Below are 26806 nucleotides of genomic sequence, written 5' to 3'. Positions count from 1 at the left end.
TAAAACATAACCTTTTATTTTCTCAGGCACAGAAGTGATCTGGGATACCAATAATCAAGAGATTTTACTGATTTGCCTTTAGAATTATGTTTTAAATCTTTAGCTACCCTAGAAAATAGTTTGCAGCAATCACTTTGCAATTCAGAAGTACCAAGTTACTACTGAGTTGTGGAATTAATTAACGGCTTATGTTCAATATATGTGAGGAATTCCTTAGTTAAATATCCTGTAGAACACGTGATTCCATTCCCTTTACAGGCTTTTCAGCTTAAAGACATGACCTTTAAAAAATTACATCCAAAACAGTTTATTGTAACAGAAATCAACAGAATCCAATTTAAAAACCAGACAGTGTTATTCTGACCATCATTCTGACACTCTGAGTGGCCTGTGTCTGAAACAAAATTCCATCACTGAAGTTATCAACCTAGGTCAGTAACATTGTTTCTGAGGTCCTCATTAAATCTCTCTTTTTTAAACCTCTCTTCTCCGCAAATGCTGACTGGTTTTGAACAGCATGGATTTACCATACATCTCAGGATTTACCGACATCATCAACCTGGCACGTATCTAATAACTTTAAGCTTCTAAAGAAAGTCTCACACGTATTGACATATGTAACCAATAGCACCTTTCCTATGAATAGTTCAAATCAGTATTGCACATTAACAAACCCAGAAACGCTGGGGTATGCTTGTAGCCTCACCACTTAGTAACAGCAACAGTAGGTAAGAATAGATACTGAATAGCTTCTCAAAGAGGGAAAGGTTTTATAGTCAAGATGCTTGACCTATCAGGGTAAAGTCGTCTTAGAAAGGTTTGCAGTTGGTTACAAAGTGCATAAAAAGAGAGTATGGCTAGCTCTGAACAAAACCGCAAAATCATTTCTGAATATAAACTCAAAATACACATTCTAATGACAGAAATTTGGTTTCTATTATTTTCACAAACCAAAGAGAACATATTTCAAGTTATTTCACAAATCAGATGGTCAAATGAAAATGGGCATGAAAGCATTTGTAAATTATTATGTCTGTGTTTTTAAAAAGGTGCTGCTGTTCGAAAATAATTTACATGACAAAACTTGGCAAAAAGTAAATAAAATCATTAATAATAAGTCAGAAAACATGGAAAACTAAGAAAAAGGCCCAAAGAATTTAAAAAAACGGAACATATCTTTCATCAGATTTGGATATTAGGTATATTGTGTGCTTTTAAAAATATGCATATAAAGCAATTTTACACTGCACTTAACTGGTTTGAGAAATCCAAAACATTTTATTTTATAAATATATACTCTGACTGAAGGCAATAATTGGGCAACATAAAAGGATCCTGTAGAAATTTGTTGCTGCCAGAAATCTGGGATGCAGGGTTAAAGATGGAGTGAATAAGGCATGGCGATGCTTTGCACAATTTACAGACAGCACATCTGAAAACTCAGCAATCAAATCCAGCTATCCAACAGCATGACTATAAAGGATTGTAGTTTGCTTGGAGGCTGGAAATGATTTAAAACAAAAAAAAGAAAATTGCAGTTTTAGTATCTTAGAAATAGTAAATCCATACTATTTTTAGTAAAAATGGATGATTTTATTATAGAAAATTATGGCAGAATACAGAAAAATTATTATTATTTTTTTTTTTTACTTATTTAAGTACCAAGCAAAATGCACCTGGAAGAACTCATTACGAACTGCCAAAAGGTATTCATTTGGTGAAATTATTTAAGTTACAAAATGCTAAGTAAATAAAATGCACTTCAAAATCCATGTAGTGTAACACAATTATATGAAAGCAGTGATCTTAAATTACTGAGTTCTTTAACAAAAACTAACCAACAAACAAGAAGCACAAGAGAAATATTGTCAAGTAAGACAGAAAAAAGTAAGTCAGATGTATTGTTCATTGAGATAATTAAACTAAAATAACTTTAAAAATAACTAAACAAATAATTAGGATTCAAAAAAGAGTAAGAAGATTCTAATACTATATATTTTTTCTATCAATAAAAGAAGGAAGGATTTGTAGGCCAATAAAGTGCTGTGGATCCAGGTGCCTAGCAGATCATTTGCACTGAGGTCTTAGCACGGACGTATAAATAAACTTCACTGTGACTCAAAGGTGAGAACGCTTATTATGCATTATGAAGGAAAGGAAAACAATTATACCTGTGATAGGCAAAAAATTAATTGAAATGATCAAATGCATCTTTACTATACTTCCAAATAATTCTTTTGCACTTTAGTAAATCAGGGCAAGGATTTCACCCTAATGAAAAGGCAAAAAGGGAGGTCTCTGATAAGGTGGCATTTTCATAGCTAAAAAAGATACCTGTCAGAAAATTTGCATTCATATCTATAATCTCCACTGTGAAAAACTAATCATTAAGTTGACAATTAAACTACTTAAAAAATATAAGGTGATAAATGAATAACATGTCATATGAATCATATGCCAAATTATTACATGCTATCCACGTAAGTGCTATGAATAAATACACTCAATTCATGCTACAGGAGAAAGAGTAGAGAGACTTAAAATTCACATTTCAGAATTCCTGAGTCTTACCAGAGAAAAACAAGTACCAAAAAAACAAAACAAAATAAACCTAAAGTAAAACAAGCGATACAAATCTGGGCATTAAGTTAACACTATATTTATAGTTTTAAAGCTGAAGACTATGGGGACAAATATATATGTACTCAATGGAATTATAAACATGATTTTAAAGCTTGGTTTTTTTAAAAAGGCATTTTGATCAAACAAGGCCACCCGAGAGACACCTTCAATGACGGCAAGCCCACCACTTTAAAAGGATAACATCTTTATTTCAAAGCCTAATCGCGAATATAAAAAGGAAAAGAAGTTTATTTTAATAAAATGTTTAAATAAGACTGCAGGACAGCCCTTTGATGAAAGACCTAAGAAGGGTAAAGCCAACGTAATGACATTAGAACACAAGTTCTAATCTGAGCCACCACCCATTGAGTAATTTCCCTTTTGCTTTGCGTATTACACAGTGAAACTAAAAAAGGTATCTTAAGAGCACTTGAGTCCCACAATGTAGGATTTAAGCTTGTGTGTATGGGTGTAAATGGCCCTGCAACAGTATGATCCTTGCAAAAATACATTCAAACAAAAGTTCATGTCTATTTTCTAACTAGTAAGGAGAAGGGAAGCAAAGTGGTCCCACCTAAAACAATTAAAAGAAAACAACCCCAAACCCAAAAAAATCTGTTTATCCTTTCTGGAAAGACTACTGAAGCAAAGAACATCCAGTAATATTACACACTTAAAATTGCATACTTTTACTCATCTTTATATGTAGGAAAGATGCATACAACTATTTATGGACTTTATAAATAAAGACAATATGCAGAAAAATATTTGGATTATTTCTCTGTTCATAAGTACCCAGAAAGAGAACAAAGAATAAAATAAAACTAAAGTGCAGACCTACAGGCCATTATGGGCACAGTAAACGACAAAGAGGTGCAGTCAAAACTGCATTTACACTTACATGTCCAGAAAATGGTTCTTCCTTTAAAAAAATTTGCAATTTAAAAACTTGTCAGTTTTGTTTTTTGTGCCTTAATACAATTAGAACTTGCGTCTGCCCACTAGTGAGGAGACCGCTCGACCCTGGACAGCACACAAGGCCCCTGACAATCATACGTTTTGCTAGAATCATACAACATTGAGTCCACCTCCAGAAAACGTCAGGGTCCTCTTGCTGTAGAATGAAGAGCCGCTGATATTTGGTTGATTGCCTTTAACCAGAGAAGTTTTCAGTTCCATTTCGCAAGCTACAATAGCTGCATTCAATTCCACTTGAGCTCGATGAACTACATAAAACATGAGGCCTATACTTATAATAATCTGTGAATAAAAATAAAACATTACAGTTAACAATTATTTTACATAGAAAAAAGGGAGAAATAAATCCAATGAGTATTTGGTTTAGGAATGTTCCAACAGGATGCATCTCAGATACAGTCAGGTAAAAATGTTTAAATAGTTTACAGGCAGTTGTCATTTACTCTTTCCTTGGCTGCTGGGTGAGAACCACGATCTCCAGGGTAACCATTCTATAGTATTAGGTTGATACAAGGCAGGCATACATCCCTTTTAGTCCGTATAAATGATGTTTGTTTGATACAAGTCAAGCCTGCCTCTTTGTATCAGAAAGCTTCCTTCCAAGAATAAAAACGAATTCTACAACAGAGGTTGAGAGCGGGCTAAACTTTCTCAATGTAACTACTGTAGTAGCCTGTCTGTGCAGAGCTATGACCACAACCTCTAAGCCCACTTAGAGAGAAGTACTACTGTTTGCAAATGACCTGCCTGCTGCAGCCTAAATTAAAACCATTAAGAAACATTTTTTTAAAAATGAAATGCCAATAAGCTTCAGAAGAAATCACCTAGAAACCATGAACATGAAATTGTCTACACTTAGGGAAAAAGGAAAACATGACAATGAGTGAACAACAACAAAAAAATGCCAGTCAAAGGGATAACTAGAAAAAGCATCACACTGAAACGAGGTTCTGGTCTTAGTTTAGCCACTCACTAGTGACCTGATTTCAGGTGAGCCCCTTTAAACCACGTGGGCTTCTCCCACTGTCCGAAAGTTGTGTCCCTCTGGGCTTGAACACTCTACATACAATTCAGCAGAATGTCTGCGCATCTTCTAAACGGTATTTACTCCAAAGCTCATTTGTAAAGCGATTCTTTAGAGTTTGGAGTAAATATTCTCAATAGGTGTTGTTTAATGTCCCAACAAGCTTCCAAAGGCTGCTCTAAGCATAGTGATTATAAAATATAATAGTTTCAATTAGCCCTACCTATAATTTTAACAGTTTTATGGGAAAAGTATTCTACATACAATTGTCAGGGCTGTGGGGAAGGACAGCTTACTGGGGGTGGGACAGGAGAAGCAAAAGGGGGAACGTGGAGTTTGCACAAGGGGCACCACTGAGCGAGTACCCATTACTCGGTACAATTCTAAGCAAATTAGGTATTTTAATGGTAGGTTTTTAAATCTTGTTTGTTCCCTAACATGTTAGCTCTCTTAAAAACACAAGGTATACTTATCGAATACCCTATGTTTGATACTATGTGGATGGTGAGATCATAAAAAGACATAGAGAAAATGTTAGATAAGTAACTGGGGGAGGATGTGGATGAGATGTTAAGTTCTCTGCTTAGGACATGATGAATCTGAGGTACCTATCAGCTATCCAAAGCAATTCAGTGCATGGGTCTAAAGGTGTGGAAAACAGGCTAAGCTGAAGAGGCATATATGGGAGCCGTTACAGTAAGTATCATCGCAGCCACCTTTACCAAGAAGGAAAGTTTTCAGAGTGAGAACAGAAAGGTCAGGGTAGAATCCAGAGGAAGACCAATTTAGGGGTGAAGAGAGGAGGAGGTGCTAATAAAAGAGCCAGGCAAAGATGGGAAAAGATGAAGATATGGTATCAAAGGAGCTAGGAAAAGAAAGTGTTTTAAAAAGGCATTGCCAAAAGAGTCTTAGGTTGCTACGATGAGGACTGGAAAGTGTATCTGGTTTAGAGAAGGTTAGTGATGAAAGCTTGAGGGAAGGATTTGGCAAGGCCACAGAAAATAAGTTGAGAACCAGTGAAAAGTTTTTCAGGTCCCTAACAAGGGTGAACTGGCTACATCTTTACATGGGGTTCTCCCCAGATGCTTTCTTCATCCTAGGGCCTGGCCTAGGGTACCAACTCTTCCCAACAGCCCAGTGAAGTGTTAAAAAAAATCCCACAACAAGAAAAAAAAAAAAACTTTTAAAAAAGTTTCCCTATTAAAGCAAAAGAATCAAACACAAGCAGAAGGACAAGCTTTATACACAAAGGCACACACTGAAAGGGATTCCTTCCACCATTAGTGGAAGAGCAGGCTGAGCGTACAAGCAGGACACAAGGGGGTCAGTAAATTTCTTAGTCGGAAATTGAGGGGTTTCCCATTTGCAGGCTTTTGATTCTTCTGTTAAGCAGGAGAGGTCATCTATTGAGAATGAAGAGGGAAGCAAAGGGAGGAGGAGAAAACTGTGAAGAGAGTGAAGCTAAGTTTGAAACAGTCATTAAGGAAAAATGGGGAAACGAGAAGACAAAGGAACAGACAGAATATAGGGCAGTGCTGAGAAACCAGCTGAAGGTTAGGAAAATGAAGCATCATCAATCTGCTTGGTTGTATGTCTTCCCTAAAAGGGCAGGTGCAAAGCAGATCAAAACTTGGATTTATCCAGGATTGGGGTTTTGGCTGATGAGTACACACAAAAAAATACAGGGCATGGAACAGTTAGCTGAATTGACAAACCATGGAATCTACATGAATACAAGAAACAGTTCGGCTTTCCTCTGAACATCTATTTGGTATTGCTTTAATTTTACAGACACTGCGGATCACTTTAGGTGGCTATAATAGGTGGCAAATTTGTGGCTCATTTCTAGCAAATATGAGGAACCTCATAATACATTACTAATTTTAACCTATATTTCACTCTTTTTTCTATGCTAATTTTCCCCCATCAAATGACTTTTTTTATTCGCCTGTATATCTTTTGTAAGCTAAATTAAATCCTCCCTCAATCAAATTAAACTATAAGTAACATCAATGTATCATATTAAAGCATAAATATGCCTTCATCCTTTTGTTGTGGTGGTGATGGTTTTTGTAAATGTCTGGGCTAAAAGATATTTGCCTTTCCTCCTTTGTATTCTAAGCTTTAATTTGCCAACTCAAGCAAAAGGGTCAGAAATCGCTAGAAAAAAGATCCTCCTATATTTTAAGAAGCATCACTGACAAATGCATGAGCTATTTCATTTTATTACAACTCCACTGATTACAGTTGAGTAGTTTACTAATATTCATAGAAATATAAAGTATCAAGTAGTGTAAATCTTCTGAAAGCTACTAATAATGAGGACTTCTAATTACAATGTTAAGAAAAAAAGATGTTTCAAAGACTTACTGATACAGAAAACAAACTTATGGTTATTAGTAGGGAAAGAAGGGTGAGGAGGCATAAATTGGGAGTTTGGGATTTGCAGATACTAACTACTATGTATAAAACATAAATAACAAGGTCCTACTATACATAGCACAGGGAACTATATTCAATACCTTGTAATAACCTATAATGAAAAAGAGTATGAAAAGGAATATACATATAACCGAATCACTAAGCTGTACAACAGAAACTAACACAACATTGTAAATCAACTATACTTCAATTTAAAAAAAAAGATGTTTCAAATTGTTTTCAGTAAACTAGAAAAACATAAAATATGCTTAAAATACGCTTAAATATACTAAAAAAAATCAATCTGAGAATGTAGTGTACATCAGAATCTTATAGTATAGGATGATTATAAACGTAAATTATTAACATAAATACTATATAATGCATAGAAAGTTTAATATGTGATTAGCATGCCACATTAATAAAAATAAACAATCTAACAAAAACTCTAAATCTAGATTTAGGTTATCTTAAAAAAATGTAATACTGAAGAAAAAACAGTGAAGAAAAATTAAAAACGATTTCCTGAAAAAATATTACATTTTTATTAAACCAAGCCCTTTTATTGAGAAGCTTTATTATAGTTTAATGTAAATAGCCCTGGGCTTACTTTGTTTAATGAACTTGTACTGCATAAGCACAAAGAAAATTAACTCTCGTTTTATTTATCTTAGAATTTTTAATACAAAATAGTACCTCAAAAACTTGAGAATAATACCACTAACAGTAAATTTGCAATATGATACCATACATTCAGTAACAGTGTAAGTTAAAACTTACAGTTCAAGGGGCCAGGAAGTCAAGGCAGCTGTCTCATTAGTACCACCTGCCTGCAGACTGCAGTCTACTGGCTATGCGCATGGACTCCAAGACCAGCTGCCTGTGTTCAAATCCCGCTCCTGCCCCTTGCAGCTCTGCTGTCAGGCAAATTGCTGTCCAATGATGTGCTGGTTAACTAGCTCTTAGGGATCAGAGGGGGGAGGCCTGCTGTAGAACACTTGCCATATTTCATACTGTAAATACCCCGTCATGACCAATTTCAAGCTACCAATGTGACATTACTGAAAGCACAGTTGGAAAGAGATGAGCACAATTCGCTCAAGAAAGTAGAGGCAGTAAATGAGCTTAAACACATGGCCTATAAAGCATCCAATACCTGTTAGCGCTCATCATCGTCTTACCAAATCAACGAAAATTACGGTGATTTTATATTTTAGCAAGTCTCAGGAATAAGATGTATCACAAGCAAACGAATTTTAACTCTTCCTGTGTGTAATTTAAGGCACTGAATAAATCTGCCTCTCTGGCAAGATTTTCCTCTTTTATCAACCTCTTACATGGAATTGTATGAACCCCAAACTGTACTACAATTTACAGAGGAGTAATACTCTATTACATGAATATTATTTGGACTTATAATGGAATACTTTTACACTTTTTATAAAGCATTACTTTCTAAAAAAATTTTTTGTTCACATCAAACTTTATTAGAAAGAAATTTACATTGCCAGTATAATAACCTAAAAAATACCAATAGAAGAGTTCAATACTTTCAAAGTTGAAGGGAAATTAAGATAAAAACCTAACCCCACCAAATCTCATTAAAATTATCTTAGAAACACAGAATTAACAACACTTCATACAAACTCAGAATCTGGTTTAGTGATGACTTTGAAAATAATCACTGCAAAAACAACCCTATTTTTGTCATTCCCATTTTTCTATTTAAGAGAATTTTCAGTAAGTGTCAATTCAGTTCTATATATTTCCACATATCCACTCAATTAAAAATGTAAATTTTGCCCAATATGAAGTAGTATTGAAAAAACAAGAAAAGATGTAAAAAGGAAAAAATCTTCTTAAATTATTTTCAATGAAATTTGCTAGATTTAAATCAGTAATGTCACACAAAAAGGAAACAAACAAAAAAGACAATCCTTGGTCTTAAACTCACCTGTAAACAAAAAACAAAATATCCACTAACACTCTGTTCTGCAATGACATCTTCCATGGTCCGCAGGGTGGTACCCAAATAAGAATTCAGGAGCTGGGTGGGAAGCAGTCCAATCGAAGATGCCATCAGATAGTTGGGTAAGGAGAGATCAGTAACCTGGAAGAGCAGAATAAATGGATTTGATTCATTACCACATGTACAATTTCAATTTCACAAAGAATGGTGTGTACAAGTCTTGCTAGTGGTCTTCCCTTGGGAGCAGAGGGAGCGGAACTGCTTTTCAAAGTGTTCTGGTTTTTAATAATAAAGGGAATATATATAGAATGCAGAAGATTTAGAATAAAAGGTTAAAGAAAAAAATTCTATTATTATGCCACTGAAAGATAACATTTTTGGCTATTCTTTTTTTCCTTACATGTAAATAAAATGTGCACACGAATCACTTTGTAAAAACCGTTTTGTAAGCCTTCCTCGTGTCATTTAATATTCTTCATAAGCATACATAACTGGCAGTGTGATCGCTGGGCTTTGAAGCCAGGTAACTCTACAACGACATTTCTGTGCCGAGTCTATAAGCATCAGCCTTTTCATTTGTAAAATGAAGATAATAACCACTACCTTACATGGTTGTTGTTAGGATCAGAAATATTTGTAAATATCTTAGCAAATGCCTAGCATATGACTGACACTCAGAAAGGTAGACATTACTATTATTATACAATTACACAATCACTCTGAGGATGCAGAGAACACTCCAACCATTCTTCTGTTGTAGAACATTTAAATTGCTTCCTTAATTGTTTCTTTGCACGTGATTATGCACTTTTTTTTTGCTATTATAAAATTTTTAAAAACCTATGCTTAAAAACCTCGGTATATCAACCTGTGTGGGAAAGAGTATCTAAAATACTCCCAATAAGCCCATCTCCTGGTATCCATGCCCTCGTGTGATCCTCTCCCCAGGGTGTGGGCTGAACTAGGGCTTTCTTCTGGCAAATAAGACCACGGCCTAAGCAATGAGATGTTACTTCTAAGATAAGATTACAAAAACAACATGACTTCCATCTCTCCTTCAAGAAGGTAAGTTACCACGTTGTAAGCAGCTCTATGGAGAGGTCCATACAGCAAGGACCTGATGTCTTCAGCCAACAGCTGGCAAAGACCTGAGACCTGCCAAGAGCCACCTGAGCGAGCCTGGAAGCCGAGTCCCCCATAGTGGAGCCGTTAAGACAGCTGCAGCTCTGGTCAGCACCTTGACTGTAATGTTGCAAGGGAACCTTAACTAGAGGTTCCTGGCTATGCTGCAAGGAATTCCTGACCCACAGAAACCATGTGATAATAAATGCTTATTAAGCCACTTTGTTTTGGAGTGATTTGTTACACAGAGAGAAATGACTAATATGCAACTCCATTATTTTAGGATAGATCATCAGAAATGGAATTATGAGATCAAAGAGTAAAAACTCTTTTCCGAAAAAGTTCACATACTTACAGTAAGTAACGTATAAGTTGTATCGTTTCATTATACTCTTACCCACTTTAAGTTTTAAATTTCAAACTTTCTTAGTTTGATGGGGTAAAAATGATGTTTCATCATTATTTAATCTGTACTATTTAAATTTATATTTACGTTAGCTTTAAGTATACACATTTTTCTATTTGCATTTTTATGGTTTTATTTGTTCACATTTGCTCATTTTTTACTGAAATGTTGTGTTTTCTTATTTATTCATAACATTTATTCTCTGTATAGTAAGAGCAACTTTGTCTATTATATGGACACATATAAAGTGGCAAAAATTTCCTTTAAGGTGTCCCTTATCTTTTAATTTTATGTTTTGACATATAAATGTTTCTAAATTTATATATAATCAAACATTATCAATCATTTCCTCTGATTTTCCATTACTTTTAGCTTTAGAAAGTCTTTTCAGATCCCACTGTTAACTCTACCTATATTTCTTTTATTATATTTTTCTTTTTAGTATTAACCACTTGCTCCTTCTGTAATTTATTATGATTAACGGTGAAGATATAGCCTTATCCTTCCCTTTCCCCAGTAACCAATTTTCCTAGAATCACTTGCTGAAAATCAGTAACTTCTCCAGCAACTTGGGATATTTATTTTATTATAAATGAAGTTATTGTGTATAAAGGGGCAGACTTGGGGCTCTAATACTATCCACTGATATCTTGTACTGAAACCAAATTGTTGCAAAGGCTATCAATCTTAACCTCATATCTAGAGCAATTAGAGAAAGAAGAACAAACAAAACCCAAAATTAGTAGAAAGATAACATAAAGATCAGAGGAGAAATAAATGAAATAGGGACTAAAAAAAAAAAACCAAAACAAAACAGAAAAGATTAATGAAACTAAAAGCTGGTTCTTTGAAAAGATAAAGAAGATTGATAAACTTTCAGCCAGACTCATCAAGAAAAAAAGGGAGAGGGCCCAAATCAATAAAATCAGCGATGAAAAAGAAGTTACAATTAACTCCAAAGAAATACAAAGGATCAAAAGAGGCTACTATGAGCAACTACACAAATACAATGGACAACCTAGAAGAAACGGGTAATTTCTTAGAAAGGCACAATCTCCCAAGACTGAGCCAGGAAGGAACAGAAAATATAAACAGACCAATTACCAGTGCTGAAATTGAATCAGAAATTAGAAAACTCCCAACAAACAAAAGTCCAGGACCAGACAGCTTCACAGGTGAATTCTACCAAACACTCAGAGGAGACTTAACACCTTTCCTTCTGAAACTATTCCAAAAATTGCAGAGGAAGGAACACTTCCAACCTCATTCTAAGAGGCCACCATCACCCTGATACCAAAACCAGACAAAGATATCATAAAAAAAAAAAATTACAGGCCAATATCACTGATGAACACAGATGCAAACATCCTCAAAAAATACCAGCACGTCGACTCCAACAATACATTGAAAGAATCATACGCCATGCTCAAGTGGGATTTATCCCAGGGTTGCAGGGATTTTTCAGTATCTGCAAATCTATCAATGTGATACACCACATTAACAAATTAAAGAATAAAAACCATATGATCATCTCAATAGATGCAGAAAAAGCTTTTGATAAAATTCAACATCCATTTATGATAACAACTCTCCAGAAAGTGGGCACAGAGGGAACATAACTCAATATAATAAAGGCCATATATGACAAACCCACAGCTAGCATCATACTCAATGGTGAAAAGCTAAAGGCATTCCTCTAAGTTCAGCAACAGGACAAGGATGCTCATCTCACCACTTTTATTCAACATAGCTTTGAAGTCCTAGTCACAATAACCAAAGCAGAAAAGGAAATAAAAAGCATCCAAATCTGAAAAGAAGTAAAACTGTCACTGTATGCAGAGGACCTGATACATACATAGAAAATCCTAAGGATGCTACCAAAAAACTACTAGAGGTCATCAAAGAATTCAGTCAAGTTGCAGGACGCAAAATTAACACACAGAAATTTGTTACATTTCTATACTCTAACAATGAAAGATCAGAAAGAGAAGTTAAGAAAACAATCCCATTTACCATCGCACCAAAAAGAATAAAATACCCAGGAGTAAACCTACCTAAGGAGGCAAAAGACCTGTGCTCTGAAAACTGCAGGACACTGATGAAAGTAACTGAAGACAACACAAACAGATGGAAAGACATCTCAGGCTCTTGGATTGGAAGAATCAATATTGTTAAAATGACCACACTACCCAAGGCAGTCTACAGATTCAGTACAGTCCCTATCAAATTGCCAATGGCATTTTTCACAGAACTAGAACAATAATTTTAAAAATTTGTGTAGAACCACAAAAGACCCCAAGTAGCCAAAACAATCTTGAGAAAGAAGAATGGAGCTTGAAGAAATCACACTCTTTGACTTCAGACTGTATTGCAAAGTTACAGTAATCAAAACAGTATGGTACTGTCACAAAAACAGACACATAGATCAATGGAACAGGACAGAAAGTCCAGAAATAAACCTATGGCACTTATAATCAATTAATCTATGACAAAGGAGGCAAGAATATACAATGGAGAAAAGACAGTCTCTTTGATAAATGGTGCTGGGAAAACTGGACAGCTACCTTTAAAAGACTGAAATCAGAACATTCTGTAACACCATATACAAAGGTAAACTTAAAATGAATTAAAGACCTAAAGGTAAGACTGGATACTACAAAACTAGAGGAAAACACAGGCAGAACACTCTTTGATATAAATCGCAGAAATATTCTTTCAGATCCATCTCCTAGAGTAATGGAGATGAAAACAAAAATAAACACATGGGACTAATTAAACTTAAAAGTTTTTGTACAACAAAAGAAACCATAAACAAAACAAAAAGACAACCTATGGACTGGTAGAAAGTATTTACAAATGATGAGACTGACAAGGGATTAATTCCAAAATATACAAACAACTCATATAGCTTAATATAAAAACACATGCAGACAAAAAAGAAAACCAAAAAACAACCCAACAAAAAACAGGTAGAAGACTTAAATAGACATTTCTCCAAAGAAGGCATACAGATAGCCAACAGTCACATCAAAAGATGCTCAACATCATTAATTATTAAAGAAATGCAAATCAGAAGTACAATTCTCACACCCGTCAGAATGGCCATCATCAAAAAAGTCCACAAACCATAAATGCTGGAGAGGGTGTGAAGAAAAGGAAACCTTCCTACACTCTTGGTGAGAATGTAAATTGGTGCGGCCACTATGGAGAACAGTATGGAGGTTCCTTAAAAAAACTAAACACAGAGTTACCATATGATCCAGCAATCCCACTCCTGGGATATATCTGGAGAAAACTAATTCGAAAAGATACATGCACCCTGATGTTCACAGCAGCACTACAGGAGCCGAGATACGGACACAACCTCAATGTCCATCAATGGATGAATGGTAAAGTAGATATGGCATATACACACACACATACATACACACACACACACACACACAGGATATTACTCAGCCATAAAAAATAATGAAATATTGAAAGTTACAGCCACATGGATGGACCTAGAGATTATCATATTAAGTGAAGTAAGTCATAGAAAGACAAATATCTACCACTTACATGTGGAATCTAAAAAAAAAAAAAATGATACAAATAAACTTACTTACAAAACAGAAACAGACTCACAGACATAAAAAACAAACTTAACAGTTACCAAAAGGAAAAGCAGCGTGAGGGGATGGATAAACCAGGACAAAAAAAAAAAAAGACTACCAGTTAAATATCTGATAAGAATTTCCCATCCTTCAAATCCCTATTATGACTCTTCTTTTTAAAATTACCATAACTATTTTTACTTATTCACTTTTGCAGATACATTAGGATCACTCTGCTATTCAAAAAAATTTAGTAAATATTATACTGGGATTAAGGAAAATTTATAAATTAATCTGGATACTGCAGAAAACTCTGTAATATTCAGCATTCTTATCCAGAAATATTTTTATAATTACTTAAAAATTTTCCACATTTTTTACTAAAGTTTGGTGGTTTTATTTACATGTATCACACATTTCTTATTAGTTATTTTAAGCATTCTATGTTACAGTTGTTGCTACTGCTATTAATTTTGAGAATAATTTTTCCATATCCCCATCTGGGTATTACTGATATATAAGAAAGTTAGTGGTCACTTCATTAAATTTATTTTCACTAATTTTAAGATCTGGCATTTTAATCAGGTGAGCCTACAGGAATTTCTGCCTACAGTATTCCAGGCTATTAGCTCAGGGTTGTTCTCCTACTCCAGACTCCTAGAAGTCTCAGCTGAGGATGTCAGTGTCATCTGCTCGTTAGTTCCTATGTATCAGAAATACTCAGATGAGAGTTTCAGGGATGGTGACTGCTACCTGATTGCTATCCTCCCATGTTTCTCAGACTCCAGTAGCACCACGGAAGTACACACATTCTTATTCCCAAACGTACTGGGATTTAGCTGGAGATATAATTCACTTGTCTGGGTCCGCAGAGGTTAATGTAGGACATTACCATCTAGATAGATCGACCATGAAAACAAAGACATGACCAACTGAAAAAAAGAAAAGAAAGAGAAAGAAAAACCCCTTAATTCTGAAAAGCAAGAGCTGACTCTTCTCTGAACACACATTTGTGAAGCTGACAACAAGAGAATCTCTATCTTGAGATGGATCTCTCCATGCTCACTGCACCTGAGGCCTGCTGCCCCTCCGGCAAGCACAAAGCACAGCTCTCTCTGCAACCTTGCCTCCAGCTCCTCTGCCTGCTCAGTTTAAAGCCGTTTACACCATGGCTTTACTGGCTTTAATTTAATGCACAAAGAAATTTTAGCACTTTTTCAAAGAATATCTTGACACAACTCAAATGAAGACTATAAGGGGTTCTGTGTATGGAAGAACTCAAATTTCATGCATAGCTCTGTGAATCTGTATTAGTTTTGGTAAAGTGTACACTCCTGTACTGATGCGTTGCTTGGTTTATACAATAGCGGTGCTGTTTATTGACAGTTACTATGAAGGTAAATTCCAATTAAGATATACATTTGATAATGTTACACGGGAAAAAAATCATGAGTCCCTGTAATAATTTTTACCGAATGATCAAAAAAAGATCAAATGACTACAGTTTGAGCCTTCAATCTAATTATAATTGATAAATTATGTATTTTATTATATATATCCTCAAAATACTATCAATATTTCAGAAACAGTTGAATAGGAGGGAGAAAGCGTTAACAAGTGGTAACTAGTTTTCACTTTCAGAAACAGGAAATTTAAAAAACTGGTTTAAAGAAAAACATTAACTGCCCATTCCCTTCCTCCCCAAAATCCATTTGTCTGTGTTCCCAATCTCAGTTGCCCTCACTAGCCACTTCAGAAGGCCTTCTAAATAGCTAAGAAGTCCACCGCCAACAGCTCCTGTGCCGGAACACTGTCTCCAGCTGACACCTAGACCTATCCCCACTCACAAGCTATGCTAAATTTTGCAGAAATCTTTTTTTAAAAATTGCAAATCTAATCGTGCTTAAACTCTTTCCTACTGCCATCAGAAGGAAGCTCAGTTTCTCAACACGGAGTTACTTCATGGCCTGGCCTCGGACTGCCTTATGCTTCATGGACACTATGTTCCAGCCATCAGAATTCTCTTGTCTTAGGACGTTCCTTGTTCTTTTCCTTCTGGGCGCTGTTCCTGCTGGCAGGGACATTCATACCCTTCCTCCCACTCCTTTTATTTGGGCAAAGTTCCAAACTGCCTTTCACTCAAATCATCAATTTCTCTAGGAAACCCTCCCCAAGCTCTCAAGTCTGCATTAAGAGCTCCTTTCAAGTTCTCTGACAGGACCAACACTATTACCTGCCTATCCCCTTCACACCAGAGAGTAACCCAGTATTTTACCATCTGTTCGCCCTTCACCCCTTCTTCAAACTACAAATTTGAACAGGAAGGGATCCATCTGCCTAGTTCTTCATTGTGTCACTACCTTTAGCATGACGCCTATTATATATTAGGTGCTAAATATACATTAACTGGATGTTGACTGCGTCAACATTAAAACTGTCTTGTTCACAAATGTGAGACTTACAATAGTCGCCAGTTTATAAACAGGCTAGGATGCAAAGTCCATTTGTAACTGGCTGTTCAGAAACTGAAAATACTGTCCCCCATTTCCTCAGAAATAATGTTATAAATGGAAATTGATTCATTATCAGCAAAATAGATGCCTTGATGTATCCAGAATGCTTTCTCCACTAGACTACAAGCACCGTGAAGGATCAAGGATGGACTTTGTTTTATTTATTGCCATTGCATCTGTAGCATCTAGAACCGAAGTGGGCACAGAGTAGGTATCTACCAGGTACTTGTTGAGTTGAGTATTGAATAAACACTAAACGCATTTCCATTAACCTCTGAGTCAACCTAATGTCAAGGCTAAGACCCTCTGTTTAGGCAGCAACTCTGAAAGTATGGAGAAGAGTTTTGCTACTAGAAAAAAAAAACAAAAGAAAAAAAGAAAAAAAACCCCAACAAAGCAGGTGCTCTGAGAGACCCCACTCTAACAGCTGTAGAGGGTGTCAGTGTACAGGCTTCTACTGACAGAGACAGTTAGGCAAATAAATCTGTTCACAATGCAGAAGCCATCTTTGTACATACAGACTTTTTCATTAGTTCGATATCCCTAAATTAGGTATCAATTAAATTAGGCATTAATTAATTCGGCTTTTAATGGTTCCTAAATATTTTAGGGGCCACTGATCCATTTGAGAATCTGATTAAAACACTGAATCTTCTCCCTAGGGAAAAAAATATATATGTCACTGCATAGAACGCCTAGAACATAAGTTAAAAAGATCTTCTTTATACAGTTGATTACTTTTACTCATTCAACAAAAATTTATCAAATGCCATCTATATATAAGGCCCTTCTATACATAAGCAGGGATGAATATACAAAGACAGAAAACCACAGCTGATGCTGTGGTCATTTTAAGTCATTTCGTAGTATACCTAATGGCCAAAATGTTCATTCCATTCAGTAAAAAGTCACAAAAGTTGTAACATTCACTCACAATGTTATATAAGGAAAACACATGCATTAATAAATGCAAAGACTAGAAAAATAAACACTAAAATGTTAATGATTGAAAAGTATAGTAAATACAAAGGAGAAAACAAAGTTTTTACAATAAACACATTTCACAGACAGAAAAAGCAAATACTGTTAAAGTAAGTTTTATAAGACTCTGCTTCTAAAGAAATTTTTTTTATCTAGGAAGGGGTAATAAGACACACTGTTATTTGTTACCACGACACAACAGACCAAAGATACAGATTTCTGAATTCCAAACCCATATATGACACAAAAACCACAGAAGCTGGTGAGATAACTGAAGAGACACAAAGAGAAGAACACGGTTTTGGGGAGGCAATGGCCAGCTGCGCTCAGTGGTACTGTGAGGTCGAAGGATGTGGACTGAGGTGGCAGGCCATTTATCCACTTGGTCACCGTACCTAAACCTTCAGACTTAAGACTTCAAGCTCCTTCAAAACACAGACTGTGTCTCTGTCTTTTGATTTCATCTAAACTGCTCACCCGGCAACAGATCAATATACTTTAAAAATAAGAGTACAATGACAAGTATCATGACTCATCAAATATGAATGAACGGTTATATCTATAACACAATAAAAATTTAAGATGAGAAAACATTTTTATAAAACATACTATTACCAAACTGTTAAAATAAAAGGTATTAACTTGTTATTTTGAACATTTACCTTTTTAAGAGCAAACTCTAAGACTGTGTAACCTTCCTCATTTTACAAATACGAAAATTGGAGGCCAGATTATTAAATGACTTCACCAAAGTCACAAAGGAGCTGAGACAGAACTAAAGGTCTCCAAAGAGTCTATGAGGCTAAGATTTTATCACTTTTCTGGTCTTACAATCACTTGCCAGTAAAAAAACTTTCATTTAATTGTAATAAATTTCAGTTTCATTGTGAACTAAGTTACTAAAGGTAATTTCTCTTTTTCTTGATTACTCAATGCAAACTCTAGGAAAATACATTACAGTTATATTTGTCTTTAATGTTTTTTTGTCATTATTTCAGTCAGTGTACCATTTTCACAGCTCCCTGCCCCTTCCAAAGCAAACAAACAAATTTTTTGTTGCTGCTTCTAACCTACTGTGGGCTCATAAAAATAGTCAAAGTAACTAATAGTTTGGTAACATAAATTCTTTAAAGTGGTTCTACTGAGAACTGAGCCAGGATGATGGGTCAAGCCTTGCACTTTTAAATTTACCCATTTTAATTTTGTCTGCATTTTACCCACATTACGCATATATTGTTTTTTTAAAAAAGGATTTTGTTAAATACAAAAGTAAATAAGATACACATGAGAGCTTTAGCACTCCCTCCGACATACGCAGGGGCTCAGGCTTGGCGGTTATTTTATTACAGTGACTGCAGTAGCTCTAATGCAAACCTTTTCTGCAAAGTGCCGGGCAGGAAATATTCTAGGTTTTGCAGGGTATAGGCTCCTGTCACAACTACTCAACTCTGCTGTTTTAGCTTAAAATGAGCCACAAATTGTACATACATGAAGGAGCTTGGCTGTATTCCAATAATATTATTTGCAGATGCTCAAATTTGAATGTCATGTAATTCTCACGTGCAGAAAATATTATCCTTCTGCTTTTTTCCCTATCGTTTAAAAATTTAAAAACTACGTTTAGCTTGTGTGCCATGCAAAATCACGCAGTGGGCCGTGGTCACAGTCTGCTGTCCCCTGCTCTAAAGTCCTGGGATGATGCCTAATTCAACTGTGCAGAACGCTGACCGGTGAATGAAGCTGGTGAGTGCATGGGAGGTCCTCCATAACATCTGATACGTGATGCACTACAGGGCAGGTCCTCTGCAACTAGAACCAGGAGGTCTCTGAGAAACCCAGCTCTTTTTGGACCAACAACAAAATCTTAGGTATGTTCATGACTCTGCTATTTACTAGCTGTATACTTTCACCTCTCTGCCTCAACTGCCTTAGTTAAGATGAGTTAAGATGTTTATATGAGCACTAAATAAGAAATATATACATGTTAGAAGACAGAACCTGGCACTTAGTAAGTGCAATATAAATAATGGTTACATAACCAAAAACAAAACAAAACAAAAAACAACCTTCTAAGTTTCAATGTCCTCATTTTGGAATGCAGAGGATGGAGAAAAAGAAACAGTAATAAGCAAGCTATACTTATATATATATATACTTATATATAATAAGCAAGCTATCTCACAGCTATGCAGGAGATATTAGTAAACACATCTTACAACAGAAGGTATGGCTCAAAAGAGTAGCTCAGGATGTCACAGTTAATGTCAGAACCACGCCTGACTTAAGTGTGTGATATCTGTCTTCTATATAACTCTGCCTCTTAGTCACTGATACCTCCTCAAAGGACTGCTGTGATGATGAAGGGATATCGTGTATGGAAATCTGCTCTACAAATTGTAACGTGGTATACAACATATGAATAAGTGGGTCTCCCATGCTATGTTTTAAGTTTTCATTTGAGGTTTCAAAGATTTAAGCATGATGGAAACAAACTTTCCAACATGGAATTGTTTAAGAGAAGTTTTTCTATGACTAAAGTGAAAAGAGAGAATGATTTCTAGCATCTCCTGTAAAACAACAAAATTTTGGAAGTTGCAAGCACTCATATGAATACTGTTACCCATAACAACCAATTATCTTATAATATTTTCTGGATTAAAGTTGTTATTTCACAGGAGGTATCTTTAAATTGCATAAGTCCAGATGTCTGAGAGGACTTCTACAGTTTAGGAAGGGGGCAGGACACAGCCATTCAGAGATGACACAGCAATTAACACCAAGATGGTGGAAAATTCAACTCCCAACAAGCCTTGAGGCCTGAGATGGCACGACATTTGACTTCCAGTAGACTTGAGCTTCATTATAAACTCACTGTAATATATTAGCATTGTAAATGAGACTCCCACAGGCGCTGTGACAGTTTCGAGGCTAGCCATAAATGGTCAAAAAGTGGCAGTGGCCCAATCCTGGGAATCCCAGCCTCATCTCTAAAGTAGTTGGAATAACCCTCCCATTGGTTAGCATATGACGCTACAGAGCGCATAAAAACTAACACTGCGCCTTGTGGCCTCTCAGTCCTGCGCCTTCAGAGACAGCCCACACTCTGTCTGTAGATGTGTTTACTTTTACTCTAAACTGAGTGCCTGACCCCCACACCTTGTGGACTTTCTCTTACCTTCTGCAATAGCCTGTACTCTATCTATGGAGTATTTATCTCTCTGAATAAATCTACCTTTGTTCAACTGTGGCCCACTCTTGAATTCTTTCCTAAGTGAAGCCAAGGACCCTCACCTGGTGGGGCGCATCCCAGAGTCTCAATTGAGACCTGGGACGTGGCCATCCTCCCGCCCCACATTTTTTTTCTGTATCATCTCCAAGGGGGGCATCTTACAGGAGACTTCACAAGAATGTTTTAATGCTTACTAAACACAGAATGAGATGTTTATAGTTTTCAGCTTTATCAACAAAAAGGAAATCCTAAAATTTTGATTTGCTATGTTTGAATCAAATAATCACGTCTGCCTTAGAATGCTGAGGACGAGATAAGTTAACACATCAAAGGGCACTTAGTAATTGCAGACGGATGCGAGACAGGCTACAGAGGTAAGCTGTGAGAGTTTGGAATTTATCCTGAGGGGAAAAGAAAATCCACTTGAGGGTTTTCCACAGGGAGAACCAAGGTCAGATTTGCCTTCTAGAAAAACCTTTCTGGACAGAGAAAAAACTGGAAACTCTTGCCTAAGAGGCAAGGAGACCAGGTGGGAAGCTGAGATGCCTGCGCCAGGATGGGGGCAGCGGAGTGGACTGAAGGGTCTGGGAGGCAGAACCTGTAAACCAAGTGCCAGAGTCCTGAAGACTGCTACCGAACACTTCACTCTTCTCCCTCCTGGAGTACACGCTGCCCCTCTGAGGTCAGCTGTGGCCATGTAACTTGTTTAGCCAGTAAAAAGATGAGATTACTTCCAAGTGGAAGCTTTAAAAACCAGTGCACAATTCACCATGTCATGCAACCAAGAGAAAGACGGTGGCTCTGTCAGCCTGGATCCCAGAGTGAAAATGACATAAAGCAGAGTCCCCACCCCTTCCCCAAACCAAGCTGAACCTGGATCTGTGTCAAATAGACAAACAAACCTTTGCTTTTAACCCACTGAGGTTTGGGGATTGTTACTGTAGCAGAATTTAGCCTATCCCGACTGAGGCAGTAAGAAATAGTTACGGAGATATGTCCAGATAAGAACAGTACTTAGAAACACACACAGACTACAAGTCTAGAAATCTGTCTTAATGTACAATCATACCTATGGATACAAGATTACATCAAAAACATTGGGGGGGGGGGCCTTTAACCATCTCCCAGAAGAAACAAGTGAATTTTTAAAAGTGGAAAAAACTTAAATATGTACTTCAGAAAGTATATGTCTTATGATCTAAGACAGACTTGATATTATAAAGTATTATGTACTTATTTTCCATTTCAATAATGAGTTTCAAAAGTGAGTGTCAGTTTGCTTACCCTTTTTTTAATCACATGGGAAAAGAAAATACAGCTAAGAAGAGATAGGAAGAAAGGGAGAGCCCCTTTCTTTCTTCCATATACTCACCTTTTACAATCACCTCCTGTATCTAAAATGTAAACACCACTACCTCCACCACTAACCATAATAATTGCTAACAATTTTTGAGAATTGAGTATGTACCCAGCAAACACTCCATGTTTCCCTGCATTAGGTTATTTCAGTCTCATAACTCAGCATGAACTAATCAAGGACGATCTAATTCCAAAGCCTGTGCCTCTCATGACCCCTATACCTCACTTCCTCTTTGAGGAAGGCCCAGATAAGTTTCTTTAATCGTGGGCACTGATTAAAGATCAATCAATCGTGGACACCGAAGATGAGTTTTAACTGTAAAGGGGGTGGGGTGGGGGGAAAGGATAACTTAAAAGATAGGCAGGGAAGAAGAAAACAAAAGAAACATGTCTGGAAGAGGGACAGTCATGGGCAGCCAGAGGGGTATGAGGGCAGAAAGGGTGGACACAGAATGAAGTTCTATAAGGCAGAAGGGAAAGTTGGGCTAAAAGAAAAATCAGCCTAAACTAAGCATTCTTTTCACTCACATACGCTGGGTGAATTCAGTAAGCTGTTTTGGTTGAAAGAGCTACTAAGCAGGTAAGTTAGCAACAGAAATGAACAAGACGTAATAGACTATATCCAATGGCTCCACAACCCACCCTGTTCATGGCCAAGAGTGAGAATTTCACACGGTCTGAGGCACTTTTTCAGCCAATCTGGGGTCTAAACCTCAGCTACACCCCTTGGCAGGTGGGTGATCCTGAACAAGCTCCTGGATGGTTGAGCCTCCATTACTTCCTCAGTAAAACTGGGCCAATAATACCTATTTCAAGAGGCCATTTTCCTTTTTTTCATTCTTTTCTCTCGATTCCACAAGGCCAAATTGAGAACTGCCCCTTGTCAAGTTCAGTTTCAATTACATAATTACCTTAAATTATTTCCAAATACAAAGCAGAATTTCTAACTCACATCTTTAATATGTTTAAGAGATGATTTTAAAAATCTATTTGATTTTTAATTAATAAACAGTTAATGAGTCCAGTTATACACTCAGGACTATACACAGTGAAGAAACAGAGCCCCGGGTTGGGTTGAGACCCTATCTTTAAACCACACTGTAAAGTTTGGTTCTACCATTTATTTAGTACCTAGGTGACCCTGGGTTCTAACAATAGTCACTATCCCAAAAGGCACCTGTGAGTGTTTGTTAACCCAGGTTTGGTTGCATGTATTTATTTTACGTAATCATCTCAATTATCCTATGAAGGAGGTACCATTACTTGACCCCATTTTGCAAATAAGAAAATGAACCACAGAGAGGGTAAGCGATTTGACCGAGGACAATAGATTCCACAGGGACAGCAGAACTCCAGAGCATCAGCCCTGTGCTCCAGAATATTAGACAATAGCCTTTAATATAAGCATAATCACCTTCTGCAGGGCTAGTTAAAGATTAGAAATAATATGTGGAAAGAATCCTAGGATAGTAGGCACAAGGTAGGGGGACAAGAAAATACACAGTAAGCCACACAGGAGAGTTGAGCAAACTAACAGAATGAAACTATTTAGGTTCCGTGGTGTCAACCCTCTTTCAAAGTCTTAGGATATTTGATCTATATTAGGTTGGGTCAAGGTGCATGTTTATAGGTGGCTGTAAAGAGGTAAAAATTTAAGAGAGGACATACCAGACTACCTGTAAACACCAAACTTTATCTGCACAGAGAACTCCTTATCTATTTCCATGCCAAGCGTCGCTGTTCGTTAGAATCAACGCAAGATTTGCAAAAGGCATTTACAAAGAAAAGAACAACAAAGAAGAGATCTTAATTTCGTCACAGCTAGGTTGGTTAGAATTATTGTTAAAACAAAAGAAGAAAGTTTCTAGAGACTAAAAATTTATTTCTGAAACAAAACAATGTGTCAGATTCACTAACATAAAATATGTTGGCTCCTATCAGTCTTGAGTGCTAAATCTCTCGACTTCATACAGTTTCCTTTATGTCTACCTGAAGGGTTGAGTTCCTGAGAATCGCTAATATGAACTCTTTGTAGTTTAGAATCATTGAATTTGAGGAACTCAGTAATCTAATTCAACCCCTTCACCTTAGAAAAGAGGAAAGCTAAGGCAGATAGGGTTAATAATTTGTTCCAAAGACACTAAGTTTGTAAATACTGGATTCCTTTCTTCTGATCCATGGTTTCCTCACTAGCAGTGTCTCTAATTCCTAAATCAGTTGCAATGGGATGTCCACTAGCCAGAAAAACCTAAGCTAGATGAGCAGAACACATGAAAACAAGGCAAAAAAAGTGTAGAAGATGTGCAAAAAGAAAAATAAGTTCTCACTGGGGAAAAGGTTATCTGTCCTATTTTGTTTTATCCACTACCTAGGGATTTCAAAATGAAGTTCCTCCAAACATAAACAGGAGGCTATCCCCATTAACACTGTATCACAGCAAATTACTCGATGAACAAAAGGCCTATCAAAAATTTTAGGGAACCCCAAAATATAGTCTGTAACGACTCCCTACGTTGTTTACCCAAACACTTCCTTTAGTGCCACGTTGTTGAGTCAAAACCATGGATGCATTTATACAGGTTAAGAAAGAAAACTACGCATGTGAAACCTTTACTCCCTGACTGTTGCCAAAGCTGCTACAGAAATAAGATGACAAATGTTTAAAATGGATATTTCCATTCATCTCCCCTCAGAGTTCAAAGGACTCTTCATTTTTAACAAAACCCATATGCCAAAAAGGGTTGGTTCTTTCTTCACCAGATCTACAGAGGGCCCGACTTAAATTTGCTTTATTTAAGATTTCTTAGGGTACGACGGAAATGCTAACTCCTGTTATCAATGTCACTTCTCTGCTGGTATTTATCTGATGGAGCGCCCTCCCAGGGCCGTCACAAGATCGCTCAAAAACAGACTCGGAGAGGGATGGACCAGCGGGACACCACTTACCGAGAACACTGCATTCTGGAGCCCAAAAGGTATAGGAGTGAGTCTGGCCAGCGCCACCACTTTCAGGCCGCTCCCTCCCTCCACGACGCGGATAACGGCGCTCAGCTTCTCGCTGCTCTGAATCTTGGTGGCCACCCAGGCGGTGAGCAGCCGCTTGCAGACCACATGGGCGATAAAGGTGCCGATGAGGACTCCCACCACCATCAGTCCCATGCCCAGCACGAAGCCGTACAGGTAGCCGGCGGCCACGTTGAGCACGATGTAGCCCCAGCCGCAGGGGAACGAGACCACGATGAAGCCCACGACGAAGAGCAGGACCCCGAGCAGCGAGTCGAGGCTCTCCACCCAGAGCAGGAGGTGCTGCAAGTAGCGGCGGACCAGGGCCAGGGAAGCGAAGCACAGCGCGGCCAGCACGCAGACCAGCACCAGGCTCCGGCACCAACAGGTGCTGCCGAGGCAGCAGCAGCGCCAGCTTCTCACCTCGGCCACGCCGACCACCACGCCGCCGCCGCCGCCGCCGCCGCCGCCGCTCCCGGGGCTGCCCGCCAAGGCCCCGCCCGGCGCCGGCAGCTCCAAGGCCGCAGGCTGCCCGTGGCGCTCCAGATAGGCGCCAAGCAGGGCCCCGGAGGCCGCCGCCGCTGCCGCCGCCGCCGCCGCCACCCCCGCGCTCTGCCCCGCCCCCGCGCGGGAGGCGGTCCGCTGGGCCGTCCCCGCCCGCAGCCCGCGGCAGGGCCCGGCGAGGCGGCAGTTCGGCGCGGCCCGGCACGGCGGCGTGCTGCGGCAGCCGGGGCGGCGTCTGGAGGAGGCTCCCGCCGGGGCTCCACATGCCTCGGCCCAGAACGGGCCTCAGCCGGCCAGCCCCGCCGCAGCCGCCGCGCCTGTGGGGCGGCGGCCCTGCATGGCGCCCCGCACGCCCGGCTTCGACTCCCCGCGTCCGCTCAGGTGGCAGGAGAGGGCCTCAGAAAAGGCGGGGCCTCGGCGGCGGCGGGACGATCCCCCGGAGAGTGGGGAAAGTCCGGACCCCACAGCCCACAGCCCACAGCCCACAGCCCACGCCGGCGAGCCTGCCCCTGTGGGGCTGGAGGGGCGGGGCCTTGGGCGCGGGGGCGGGGCCTGGCCGCGCTACATACGGACCCCGCTCCGCGTGACGCACAGCCGGGCGGGGCTGAGCGGGTGACGGGAGCTGGGCCGTGGCCGCGTATGAAGGGCGCGGGGCGCTGAGCCGAGCGGCGGGACGGGCAGAAAGGGCAGAGGGTACGCGGACACCGGAGGAGCAGGAGGCGGCTGCGGTGGGGAGGAGAGCCGGGTGAGCCCGCGGCGCTCCCGGCCTTCCTCGCCGGCGCGCGTGCCCGCGGCTCGGGGCGGTCGCTCTTCCCGTCGGACCGGGTCCCCGTCCGCTAGCTGTCTGCATCCTTGCCCAGCACGCATCGTCGTTTCTGCGGTAACCTCTGCTCGTTCACAACCACAGCGCCTTTGGCGACGCTGGAGGGAGACAAGTCCTCCATTCTCTTTAAGGAGGTTTAGCTAATTGTTTACCTCCTCAGGTAGTCACGTCTCCGTGCGAGTTTCAGGTCATCCATCCTTTGGTCCTTAAGGAACTGAAGGAATTAGATACAAAGGCCCAACCTTGACAGAGT

General features: G+C 38.6%; 1 protein-coding gene across 1 annotated transcript; it reads right to left on the bottom strand.

Annotated features, from left to right (window-relative positions):
- On the bottom strand, positions 1–26231 carry TMEM64 (transmembrane protein 64). Its single transcript, XM_006186771.3, is given in 4 exon segments — positions 1–3882; positions 9000–9155; positions 25170–25841; positions 25843–26231. Coding segments are annotated over 4 exon segments (1173 nt in total). The 5' UTR covers positions 25996–26231; the 3' UTR covers positions 1–3690.
- Positions 26232–26806: the final 575 nt, after the last annotated feature.

Source organism: Camelus ferus, chromosome 25 (assembly GCF_009834535.1).
Source record: "Camelus ferus isolate YT-003-E chromosome 25, BCGSAC_Cfer_1.0, whole genome shotgun sequence".
NCBI classification, from domain to species: domain Eukaryota; kingdom Metazoa; phylum Chordata; class Mammalia; order Artiodactyla; family Camelidae; genus Camelus; species Camelus ferus.
The sequence above is the reverse complement of the archived record's forward strand: the minus strand, read 5'-3'. Positions and strand labels throughout refer to the sequence as shown.